At 34.2% G+C, this 12897-nt stretch overlaps 1 protein-coding gene across 1 annotated transcript; it reads right to left on the bottom strand.

Annotated features, from left to right (window-relative positions):
- Positions 1 to 548: 548 nt before the first annotated feature.
- LOC129566992 (odorant receptor 4-like) lies at positions 549 to 3416 on the bottom strand. The gene is made up of 7 exons (XM_055443441.1): positions 3322 to 3416; positions 3069 to 3251; positions 2822 to 3002; positions 2642 to 2749; positions 2420 to 2575; positions 760 to 817; positions 549 to 688 (listed from the first exon to the last, which is right to left on the bottom strand). Exons 1-7 carry the CDS (start codon positions 3414 to 3416, stop codon positions 549 to 551), a joined length of 921 nt encoding a protein of 306 aa, XP_055299416.1.
- Between the last annotated feature and the right edge of the window lie 9481 nt (positions 3417 to 12897).

The raw sequence follows: 12897 nt of genomic DNA on the forward strand, positions 1-12897 counted from the left end.
TTACAACACCAAACAAATATCGCGCACACGTGAAAAATCGCTGCGATGTTTGAGAAAAATACTCATTTGATAACAATCGCACACAAATATTTTCGTTCCAATCGACGTTTTTTTTTCTCTCGTCGCTGTTTTCAATCGCGATTTTTTTTGTTTTTCATTTTTCCATTGCGATTTTTTGTGTTTTCCATCGCGATTTCTTTCACTTTGGCCAGTGTGTGTCGTGCATGCGACGCGCTACTGCTGCAAGCGATAAAAGTTCAATACATTTTTTGTTTGTGTGTGAAATTTTTTCTCTCTCTCTCATTTTGATGGAAATTGAATTAGTACACGACTTTTTTGCACATCGATCTTATCTCAGCATCGAATGTGCTATGGAATCTCAATCAGTCCATTCTAAGCAACATTGCACATGCATCATCCAATCCATATATAGTCTATTGGCAAGAGACAAAATCTCTACGTATTTTTCGTACTACACTTTCTGATTGTGCCCTACATTGACCCGATATTGAAGCAGTACAAGAAAATATGTGTAATTTAACGGTATTTCAGCCTAAACACACATTTTTTTTTCTTTTTCCTGAGGTGTTTTCTATGATGAAGGAAAAAAATGACGGAAAAAAACTCTCAAGTAAAGACAAAAAGTGTAATGAAAGCGTATCAAAGCCCAGTAGATTCAATAGAAATACTTCACAAAACACAAATTTTCCAAAATGTTCGAAGCTCAAAGTATTATGGGAAATATCGAAATGTTCAAACTTGAATCGTTGTTGCTGTTCCGTCGGGAGAATCCGTCTGGACTTACCGCAACACCAATCTATTTATCGATTGGAATGTCGCATGCAAATTTCACCTTTCCGCTACAGGGGCTGTCGCGCCGCACACTTATATGGAGCTAACTGTCGCAACACACGGCCGAATCGATTTATGAATAGAGAAACTGACACGTTCCGATGTGACGTCATTCATTCAAATTTAACCTTGACGCGAACAAAACAGCGCGAACAATGAAAACACACACACACACATCCTACACACGCTGCCATATCCTTTTTACCCTGACTCACAAAACACATGTTATGCATGAGATCCGTTGTTTTGTTTGCTCTTGACTCATGTTTTGAGCACATGCATGAGCTCGCTTAAACGATTCAATTGTGCCTAACAATGAGCTTTCAATGGATTATGTCGTAATTAAATCATATGTATCATTTCGCATTCTATATTTACATGTGGTGCCTATTTTTACCGGAATTGGCATGCGTTGGCTCATTGATGAACATGATAAACAGAATTGGCGATTGAACTTATTATTATTCGCAGAAAATTTGCTGTAAAATAAAAAAAAAAACGCTGTAAACATTCCGAAACACCCGGAATGGAAAAGTGAAAAACAGTTTTAATTTAACAAATTGAAGAGGCAGTTCTGTTGAATGTGACGCAAAAATAAAACCATTTCGAATAAAAATTATCAATGATGATTGAAAAATAAACAGTTTGGCTCATGAGGTTTTCCACGCACGCTTTAAATATTCTTGAAGTGTGTATGCTAAATAGGGAGGGAGTCTTTATAGCATTTTCTATTAGAAAATTAACATTTCCGTTGCGAATAATTTTAACTTAAGTTGAGTCATAAGCATAAATACTTGTAAATATAAATGAATGTCGCGCTCAACATTGATCGATCGGGCGTACAGCCACTTAAAACCTACAGTGTAATTGCATACCTATTTCCCTACGCATAACGGGAAAAGTTTTATGTAGTGCCTTCCAATTTTAGTGCGATTATTTTCACGTTCATACGACATGATTTTGACGTAAAATATTAATATTTAACAAGTTCTGGAATTAGGATACAAACAAGCTAACCAGAAACAATTTATTCATTGTCCATTTGAGCACAAACGATTTACCAACAAAATTGTTGAGTTACTACATATACAAAAAAAGGGATAGGTCAGCTTTACTCACATCAATTCAGAATTATGTAAGGCAAGTTATTGAAACTACTATTTCCAACTGTTATAACTTCCATGAGCCATACGACTCGTTTATTTGTGAATATACAAAAAACTGAGATAACCTTTTAACAACAAAAATCAATATCCACCCAGGAGTTTGAAAACTTTCAATTATTCGACGATTACTTGCATTAAATATGTATGTGTTACAGCCCTTAACTTCCTTATTTTTAAATAGTGGTGTCGTTAATGCGGTTATTTATTCAAAAGCTGTCGCAAAATTGTCATCATTGACGCAACTTTGTTGAGTGCCTAGATGGTGTTTGACGGTATAATGTTCTAAGTTTAACTCATTATTTTTCACTTGTTCCATCAAATAGATCAACTTAGTTCGTGGAATTCACTATTTTTCAGAGGGTCTTATTTAAATTGATTGGAGATTACCGGAGAAAATTTACCTTGGCATAATTTTCGAGTGTACAAGAGAACAGTTTAAATCCATCAATGATGACAGGACATTGAGCTCGTTGGATAATCAACGGCGTTAGCTTCTGTAACGTCAATGGATAGTGATACCATTCGGCATTGTAAACGGTCATTGATACTTCACTGGCCTAAGTTTGCAAAGAAGATATTGGGGGATCGAAGAGTGAATGAAAGTTAATTTTCAGCAGGCCTACCTTAGCCGAGAGTTCGTTTCCAAAATAACAGTAAATGAATAAAATGGCTAAAATCGTTGGGTAAACGGGTAAAACTTGTACAAATCGATCCAGTGTAATGTGTTCGTGCTGTGGACGAAAAGTTGATGGAAATTTTAGCTTATTGTTAAAATTGATGGAAAAATGCAATGTATGGCATACCAATATGAGTTCCAGCGTAATAGCACAAATTTGTAAGCAGCTCATGAGAAATTGAAAGAATATGATTGGACTGTAGAGGTTCTGAAGTTCGTCTGTCAACCGTAATAAATTACGATGGAAATTGACGCAATTCACAAACTTTTCTTTTTGATTTCTCGCTTTAGTCGAAACGCTGTTTGAGCTACGGGGAAGGAAGTTTTATGAAATTAATTTTAAACAATTGTGTCGTTTGATTTGATTTCCTCACTCAATCCGTTCAATTTTGCGGAAATCATCGGCCAAGTTTTCAAATGCAGCTACTAAATATAAATTGATTCCAAAGAAACCGGCATCAGCAACAAATAGAAATGCGGCATTCAATTGAATATTCAGCGCAGAATACAGAAATAACACGATATACTCGAACATAGACTCTTCGCGTAACAAATACCTAAATCGTGGGAACACGAATTTGATTCAATTGAATTTGTGTTGTTGGGTGGATAGATGACGGCACTTACACCACTTCACATGGATAGCGAAAATGATAGTCACTCTTAAAAACGCCATACAATACCGAAAGCAACGGACCAAACGATATTGTTTGAGCCGACATTAGCATGAACATTCCGTACAGTCGCGAATAATTCCGTTCGATTTTGTTGTATTTTTGATACTGTGTCGGCGATGACTCCTTTTCAACTGAAACGTTAGTTTACTCTTGATTCACATTTTCCTTTTTTTATTCAGTCTCAATTTTCTCTTATTCTGGTGTTTAATTTTTTTATTTTGATTCGTTTCGTTTTGTTTTGCATCTTTCTCATCTTTTTTCAATATTTTTTGTTTTTTTTTATCTTTGTGGTTCAAATGATTTTTGCCTCAAATCGTATGTATGGATGATAATGGATTATGATGGATGATAATTCAATGAAATGAAAGCAGTAATTATTTAAAACAAACCCAAAATATCCTGAATCCCAGTCAGAATTGTTTCAAACGTTTTGTGAGAAAAAACCAACGTTGATGACTTTGCAACAGCTGAAAAGGCGCCCATAGACATTGCAAATGTTTGTAGGAATAGCGAAGCGTTCGTCGAGTTTATAATGAAAGCGAGAATCTGAAATAGAAAATATTAAATTATAATTTAAACAATGAATCTGTTAATATTTGAATTTTGAAATGTCAAAAATTGAATTACATAAGCATACAGATTGGTGGTCATAACAATCAAAATGAAGAAACCGTAAAGTCTGTGTGATTTATGACGAGCCAAAAATGGTGAAGCTCCAACAAATTTCAACACGGTCTGAACTAGAGCGATTACTTTCATTGTTGCCATTTTACTACTCAACTCTTTAGCTATTAAAAATTGATTTCGTCCAGAAAATGTTCACTCTCTGAAGACTACGCCTCAACTGACCGTTTCCACGCTTCACCTGATTTTTTTTCCACACAAGTCATGAAGTGTTACTGGAAAATCAAAGTGTTCTCAAACTACTTTTTTTGTTCTTATTGTTTTGTCATGTTTCCCTGTAAAAAAAACTTATCTCTTCAAACGAGTCGAAGCCAATCAAAGTCCAACTCTTTAAAGAAAATGTAAAAAATTTACTTCGATTGTTAATAATAACTTATAATCGGTTAGCAGTTCAAAGCTCACAAACCTCACAGTTTTGCAGTTTAAAATTTGAAGAAGAAAAACTTTTCAACAATTTTTCCTTAGCATGCACAAGAATAGATAATCGTTTTGTTTTTCATGCTTCGCTTTCTACTCAAACATGGAAATCTATTTTTCGAGTATTTTTGCTCGTTTTCCAATAATAATTGCTTCGGACGTAACGTTGTTATGATTGTATGATTGTCACAAAACCAGATTAAAAATGCTTGAAAATATTCAAGTGTTTATTCAGCAAACTAGCACTTTGAATGAAATAAACACAATAGACATTTGAATTCGCTGGTTTTCAAAGAGTTATTGTTGAATTTTGGTAGATTAGTGTTGCTCAGCCGATTAGTGCGCGGTTTTATATACCCAACGATTCAAGTGGCCTCAGTAATTTCATTGCAAGTGAAAATATATCATATCTTCGTCTGAAAAATGTCCAGAGAAAATTGACCGTTTGGAACAACCATAAATTTTCAATCGGAACAGATATCCACACCCCATTGGGTCTCCTATTTAGTGTGCACTTGAATATGAATCTTATTGAACAATGATCGAGTCTCGCTTTCTAACCGGTATTTAATTGAATAACCGGCATTTATTTAGAGTTTGTATGTGAATTAACCGTCTACTAAAGGGTTGATTCACAAGTGGTGAACTAACTCTTTCCAAATTTAGATCCTACAAACGTTCAAAATTGATGGTTCAGTGGTGGGAAAGCCTCACGATTATCCAAAGACTCAACCAACCACTCAATAATTTGCACAGTATAGTTTTTATCCAAAAACGTAACATCTTACCTCTCTGCGGAGTCTCCGCCTGGATAGAAAGTAGAACATTTTATTCAAATTATCGATTTGGACCATTTAAACGAATAAAAATGTTGGTTCAAAATGGTAATTTCATAGTTCGTCAATAATAAAAAGTCTTTAATAATAGTGCATTCGAAACGTATGATTTAGCTCTAATTCAATAACAATATATCAAATGAACAATATTCATACGAAACCAAATCGTTTACAACCAATCAAAATGAATCGGCTTCGGTTCAGCCAGTTCACCTATGTGACGGTGAACAATGTTTGTGCAAGGTCATTTTCGTTGTTTTTTCTATCTACGAATTGTTTGTTCTGTGTTTTTTTCTTCTCTAATCAAACGAACCGATGATGCCCATTTCTTGTAAGTAATTCAGTATCTTTGCAAGGCATATACCTTACCTGCACATGCATATCGCGAGTGTGTCACCGCGTTTTTATGCAGATGTCTCGATTTCTAAACGTTCCTTTATTATTTTATTTATGAATCTATTGTTTCATCGTACACAATATATCAGTTCTAAGTAGTTCGATTTAAGAGAAAAAAAAATGGGAAGAAACTTTGCCAGTATGAGCTAATAAAATCGTCGGCGGAATTCTACGAACTGCTGAATGTGCAACAATATATGAACAAAATGAAGGGAAAAAAGAATGAAAATTGTTATTAGACAAATGCTGCACGTGCGAAGAAAATTCCAACCAATAGGAACATCGAAGAAGCAAGAAGCAAAACAGAACGAAAGAAAACAACGGTGAATTGAAATTGAAATCACGCACAAAATCAGGAAGACAATATATTTCAAACAACTTAATTTACAATCTTGATTCCATAAAACGCACGACAACTAACAAGCAAACAATGCATCGATTGAAATTGTTTTTCCACAGAAATGGTATGTGTTTTCTCTTTCTCTCTCTCTCTTCAAACGGTCGGTACAATCATTAATGTTTTTTTTTGCTTTGCAGAAATCCACGAGGGAATTCATTTGATCACATACCAAAAGTGTCACACATATTAGCAATGGCAATGTACAGCATCGACTGCAGCACGGAAACTATGTCAACGAGATTATAATAACAACATACCGACAAACACAGGACTGAAACCGAATAAATTGCCGATCATTTTACGCGAAAAATGCGTTATTGCCGTCTATCAGATGACACAAACGGAATCAACAAACAATTTGCTTGCTACCTCCACGTATATAACAACAACACTCAATTATTCGCTTCGTTTTTGCTGCACTACGCACGCTTTAATGTCATAATATAAATGAGACGAACGAGAAGAGAAAAAAATAGTCAAACAGGTGACAATAAATGATTGTGTTCACATCTGTTTGATTTACACGTCAAGTTCATGGTTTTATTCGTCATCGATTCATTTGTTCACTATTGCTCCAGTTGAATCAGCCCGCTTTTGGATTTGTTTTGAACGTCAACAAGTAAACTTATCAAATTAAATCAGATTTATGACATTTTATTGCGAATGATTCAGAGAAATACGAGTCTCTTCTGCAAAGAAAAAGTCATTAATTAGAACACTTTTATATGGAATACATTATTCTAAATGGACAAGTTTTGCAAATATGGGTCAGAATGAGTTATCGATCGAAAAATTAAGCAAATTGATAAAAACACATAATTGACATTTGGTGACATTTTCTATACATATTTGATTACGTACAAATCATAGCCATTTTGATAACAAAAACGCACTCGTTTATTAATTATTCGTCAATTTTAAAGGGCAAGAGAGCAGAAAATGGGACTAATTTGAAACACTTGCGCGATAATACGTAAGCACAATGTTCCATCAATTAGTTCAAATTCGGTTTTAGAACTTTTTTAGAACTTTTGCCATACAATGGATCATTACATACAAAAAAAGAAGAGTTATAAGAAAATGCATGAGAAGACAATTTGAATTGAAAAATAATCAAGCAAATCGTTTTTTAAACCGACTTTGCATTCATTGATGCTTTAAACCACGCAGAAACGGCGAAAGCGATCAGAATCAATTTCACAATCATTTGGAATTAACACACGATATGTGAGTGAAAGAAAAATTGTTACAGCTCGGCAGCTATGATCACTTTTTAAAATATCACCCATTTTTTATATGAACGACCTATAGATCTTCTAAATTTTATGCTTATCGTTTTATAGCTCCATCGGTTAATTAATGGAATGGTCGAAAAAGCAACCATAAAACATGTTATGTTGCGAATGAGAGCTAGCACAAGAAGTCAACTTATTTGAAATGCGAATGAAATGAATTTCTAAGAATAATCAAAGTGTGTTCTGCATTGACGTCAAACATCACAGAACAAGTGCTTCATTTATTAGCACTACATGAAATGTAGAGCTACTAATCTGCTTTTTTTTCGTCTTAATACTTTTTGATTACTGAAACAAATTATAGTGAATTTGAATTTTATGCTCATATTTTTTATTCAATTTAAACCAGAGGCAGTGTTCTCCGAAAAAGAAATTAAACCAAGATCTTGTAATTCATTATTGAGATAACTGAGAAAATCTTTTTTCTGTACCTTCTTTGTTGTAAATATATATCCTTCGTGCTATGCTTTTAATCCATAGTGTTATTAAAAGGGACGACTTTTAATGATATATTACTGAAAAGTTACTTGGATGAAATACATTTCATGTAGTGCGCAAAAAAAATTGTTTGTTGTAAAACAACCATACGGTTAGTGCCAAAGCATTTATTGTCCTACCTAACGCGAGCGCCATCTATTCGGTTTGAACATGAAAACAAACAGATTGATCCATACAGAGTTATAATACAACAACATCTCTATGTAGGGGAAACGCTGTAGTTCATTTTGTTTGGCACATTTTTTATACACTGCCTTTATTTCCACCGATTCAAATATCGGTTGGCAGCTGGAGTCACTTTGTTTGTTTTCATGTTCTCACTGAATAGATGGCGTTCGCTTTAAGGAGGGCAATAAATGCTTTTGCACTAAAGGTATGAAAACAACAAACTAGAATAAGTAACTAAAATCTTAAGAACGCAGAGTGGAGCGAAGCGACTTGTTTTTCTATCGTCAGCTTTCGATGACGCATAAATGCTGGGCCATCTCAAAAATCGAAAAAAACTTCAAAAAAAAAAGATTATTTCGAAGGAAGTTTTAATTTATGTGCAGATAAAATTTGAGAAAATTTATTCAATATCTAGGAAGAAAGAAACTCGATTGTTCTGAATACATTTTTTTTTATTAGAGGACAAATTAGTATATTTGATGAATTTAATGATCCAAAAAATATTCAAATATTGTCATATATTTGATTAAATGTAAATCCAGCAGGTGTCCGGGTGTTCATGGCACTCCCGTGCGAGTTGTATATATGCGTCTCTGATTTACAGCAAATCAGTGTGATTTTACGTACAAAATTTAAATGAAAAAAATTCATTCGCATTTTTTAAAATAGCTTATCGAAGTCCTTGAAGAAAAGCACGTGAAAAATGGTCGAATTTGTTTTGTGTTTCTAAAGAAACAAAATATTCACCAGAACCTACTTGTGCATTGTGTTTCAGCAAATTGTTAACTCAACTCTGTTTCAGAATTCTGATGAAATAATTTATTCTCATAGAGATCTAGATCTTAGAGTTGTCCGACCAGAAGCAAAATATACTCTAAAGTGCCTGGCATTGTATTCTCATTTTGGTGTCAAAGAATTTTGTTGCAAGTGACACATGCAAATGTTTCTTTTTCTCTTCGTGTTTCAATTGCGTGAAACAAGCAATAGCACAATTTAAAACACAAGAACTCGCTAACAATGTTGCCTAAGCTCCATCATCAATTCCAATGAATTATATCGTCGAGCCGAAACAATTGTCTGGCAGGCATGTAAATTAAAATAAATTATGTTTCGCTGAATTTGGTGCCGGTAGCAACTGTCAATGGTTTATTCAAAAGCAATATATTGATGTTGCGAATGCGATAGACAACCACCGAAGAAAAAAAAAACGCCACAAAATCCGAAATTGACGGATGCTGACTATCGGTGAATTCGATTGACCCGAATATTGCATTTTGCAGCTATTCAGAACGTGTATTGCAACTGTATTTCACAAAGTCGAGAGTTATTGAGTAACCGTCAATTGCGGTTTTTTTCCACATTGCGATTGACCTTTTCAAATTGGTTATGACTTCGTGAAATATGATCTTGATGAGTTCATAAATTGTGATTTTGAATATGCACACGGGCGAGCGCGCGCGGCATAACCAGTTGGCACGGCAAAGACACCGTCAACCGACTCTTCAAGAGTGACGATAGAATAATGAATTCGCACGCACACTCAATTATTATTTCGATTCTGGAACTATAATTCTTGATATTCAACGGATTATTTGCGATTTTTCGTATACGTGTTGCGATGAACATTAACATCCATTCAAATAAATTCAAATACCACAGTTTTTCTGTTCAGCAACATTTCAAATCTTTTCGTACTAACAAGCATTTTTTTGCTTCCGAATTGTTTTGTTCCTTTTATTTCTCTGACACATGTGATTTAGAATGGCAAACTGGATTATATATTAGTTCATATGAAAGGAACTATACATACATCACTATACAATTTATATTGTATAGTATACATACATTGGAAATATGTGATGGATAAGGTTGTATCAACATTTTTTTAACGAAAAAAACGTCTCCGTCTATTTTTGACGAGAATTCTTTTGTTCTGACTTACTTTTTATGCAAATAAAATTTGATTTTCTATAAATAATCAATTTGCGTATCTAGAACGAAAATGAATTACATTCGTAATCCTACATTTTCCTTATCGTTCTCCACACTCCTCCAAGCTAAGAAGCTACGACATGTCATAGGTACGAAGACATTGTACAACAATGGCCGTGCCGAAGTATCCCCTACAAGAATTTTGCGACACATTGAGGTTTACGTCGACATGTCGCCGTAAAGCAAAACCTTCCTGTGACATTCCGCATTGCGATAGGGTTTTCAATGTACGGGTTTACGCAAAATCATTACGCCGACATATCTGCGACATATCGCATTGCGTAAACCTGTAAATTCGAATTGTATCCAACTTCATTACATTGAAAACATAATTTCAAATGGTTTTATTTAAACTTTTCATGTTGCTCATCGTTGCTAATAAGAAAAAAAACTTATTCAAAATAATTATTAAGTAGAATAATCAGCCATTGCAGCCTTTAAAATCACAACATGCTGAATTCGTATGAAGTTGATCGCAGTTCATGCATTTTGTGACAACTATTGCGGAAGGTTGGCGATACGTTTGCGTAAACGTTGTCGTAAAATTCTTGTAGGGTCTCCAGTAAAAATGTTGTAAAATGATAGACAAAAAACAATCAAGTGGGGCGACCAAATGTATAGAATTACTATCAACGAATTTACTGCATATTTTCGACAAGTTTTCTCCGTGGTCCAATAAATGTTGTGCACATCTTCGTCTTCACCTTCATCGACGATTCTCTGGAGTTTCAAATGCAATGCTTCATCTTCTTCAATTTCAAGCCAATGCTGGCATATTCACCGGAACATTGAGACATCACAATTATAACTATAATACAGTCCATTGCTGTGCCAAAGCCACCTGAATTCCAATTTACGTTGCAATCTAATGCACTACACACAACACCCATCACTAAAATAAATGAAGCAAGTTTTCAAGTCCCAATTTTTGATGGTTCCGTTAAATCATATATGGATAAATTGTCGACATTAGGGCCTGATTGTATTTTAGAGTTTTGATTTTCTCCATCGGGATAATACGATTTTTGGTTGCTGCTTTTCGTTACTCTTTTACTTTCCGATTTTGGATTTATGTTGCAAAAATATTATAGATTTCTTTCTTTTTCATGATTTGTCCGATTTTCGTAGGTTTTAATTAATTTTTTATTCCAATTTTTGCGAAAGTTTCACATGTAATCGAAATGAATTTGCTGCCATTTCTTCTGAAGCCTAATTACAGATTTAAGGATACTAAAATATTATATGTTATGTTATTAACATAACGGGAAAACATGGTTATTAATATAGTTATTAACATAAATTTTGGGCAAAATTTCAATTATGTTATAATTATTAACATAATTTCGGGTGAAAATTTTGTTATGTTTGAAACACTAACATAATTTCGACGCAAAATTATATTATGTTTGAAGTACTAACATAATTTCGATGCGAATTATATTATGTTCGAAAAACATAACATAATCCAGGTTATTAATATGTTTGACCGGTACTAACATATTTTCAAAACATAACGCACATTTCGACGGAAAATGGGGTTTCCAGCGGTTTTATTGAAAATTTTCATGTTTTTTTCGTGTTTTTTTTTCATGTCATTCGTCATTTCTATATATATAAATGAGTGAGTGAAATGTTACATTTTTTTCTTTTCGTCCACGGTCAAAATTCAATTTAATTTTTCATTTTTCAATTCAACAGTAACAACAATAACAATAGCAATTTCAAAAAAAAAAAGAGAAAGAAATAACAAACGAGAACGGAAAAGAGTCATATTTGTTTGTTCGATGTTCGGATTCCGATTCCGAATCCAATTTAAATTTCATATTTCATATATATATGCGCTTAATTTCAGCCGACTCGTCGTTCACATTACTGTCATTGTTCACACGGACAACATTTCCATTTCCAGGTGCAGACGCACTTCGAACAGGACCAGTTGTCGTAGCCGATGGAATTGTGTTTGAGTTATGACTGACAACGGGTCTAGTGGTGGTGGTTGTAGCGGTGGCAGTGGTGGTGGCGGTGGCGGTGCTGGCTGTGGATGTGGACGACGATGATGACGAATTTGTGGTTGGAGTTTGGGTGGGCGCCGATTGCGATTCTACTGTTTTGATTATTTTCGCTCTTTTGGGCGTTGATCCATCACCGATGCGCTTTCGTTTTGAAATTTGACTCGAAGTTCCACTGGCACGTGCAAAAGCATTTTCAGAAATTTGCCATTGTTGATGTTCTCGTCGATTCATTTTTTTTATTGCGATTGGAATGTGCCAATGTCAATGTGCGCAGTAAATTCAACACAAATCACAGAACAAAAAGTAAAACGAACAACAAAGAAAAAAAAATTTCGCGCTGTTTCAAGTTGAAAAAAGAACAAACAACAAACAAACGAAAACTGTTTTGTTCTTTTGCTTCAATCCTTCAATGTTCAATAGAGAATCAATTGCAACAAAATGAGCAACGAACAACCGCACACTTCACAATAAGCAAACTTGACAGCATTTATTGCGACGCAATAGAATGTTCCCGAAGCGTCTTTCTTCTTCTTCTTCTTTTTCATTTTCTTCGTGAGTCGTGAGTTGTCATTTGTTGCATGCTGTTTGCTGTATGTGTATGTGTTTAGTTTTTAGCTCGGTTTTTAGTACAAGTCAAGTGTCAAAGTCATATACAAAAGTCAGAAGAAACAAAAAGTGTGTGTTTGAGTGTTTGTATCGTTCTCGTTCTTTGTTCTTGTGTGTTTTAAAAAATCGCAGAAAAACATGAAAAAACATTACAAAACATGAAGAAAAAACACGAAAATACATGATAAATCGTGAAATGTTGTGAAAAAACATGAAAAAACA

The sequence above is a fragment of the Sitodiplosis mosellana genome, unplaced genomic scaffold (genome assembly GCF_009176505.1).
Source record: "Sitodiplosis mosellana isolate CC-2019 unplaced genomic scaffold, AAFC_SMos_1.0 Smas_scaffold_5, whole genome shotgun sequence".
Lineage (NCBI taxonomy): Eukaryota > Metazoa > Arthropoda > Insecta > Diptera > Cecidomyiidae > Sitodiplosis > Sitodiplosis mosellana.

Coding starts and splice junctions, on each gene's coding strand:
- LOC129566992 (XM_055443441.1), bottom strand. CDS start 3,416: ATGTCGGCTCAAACAATATCGTTTGGTCCGTTGCTTTCGGTATTGTAT. Junction 2,576..2,641: donor GAAACGAACTCTCGGCTAAG/GTAGGCCTGCTG, acceptor TTGCAAACTTAG/GCCAGTGAAGTATCAATGAC. Junction 689..759: donor GAACAGCAACAACGATTCAA/GTTTGAACATTT, acceptor TGTTTTGTGAAG/TATTTCTATTGAATCTACTG.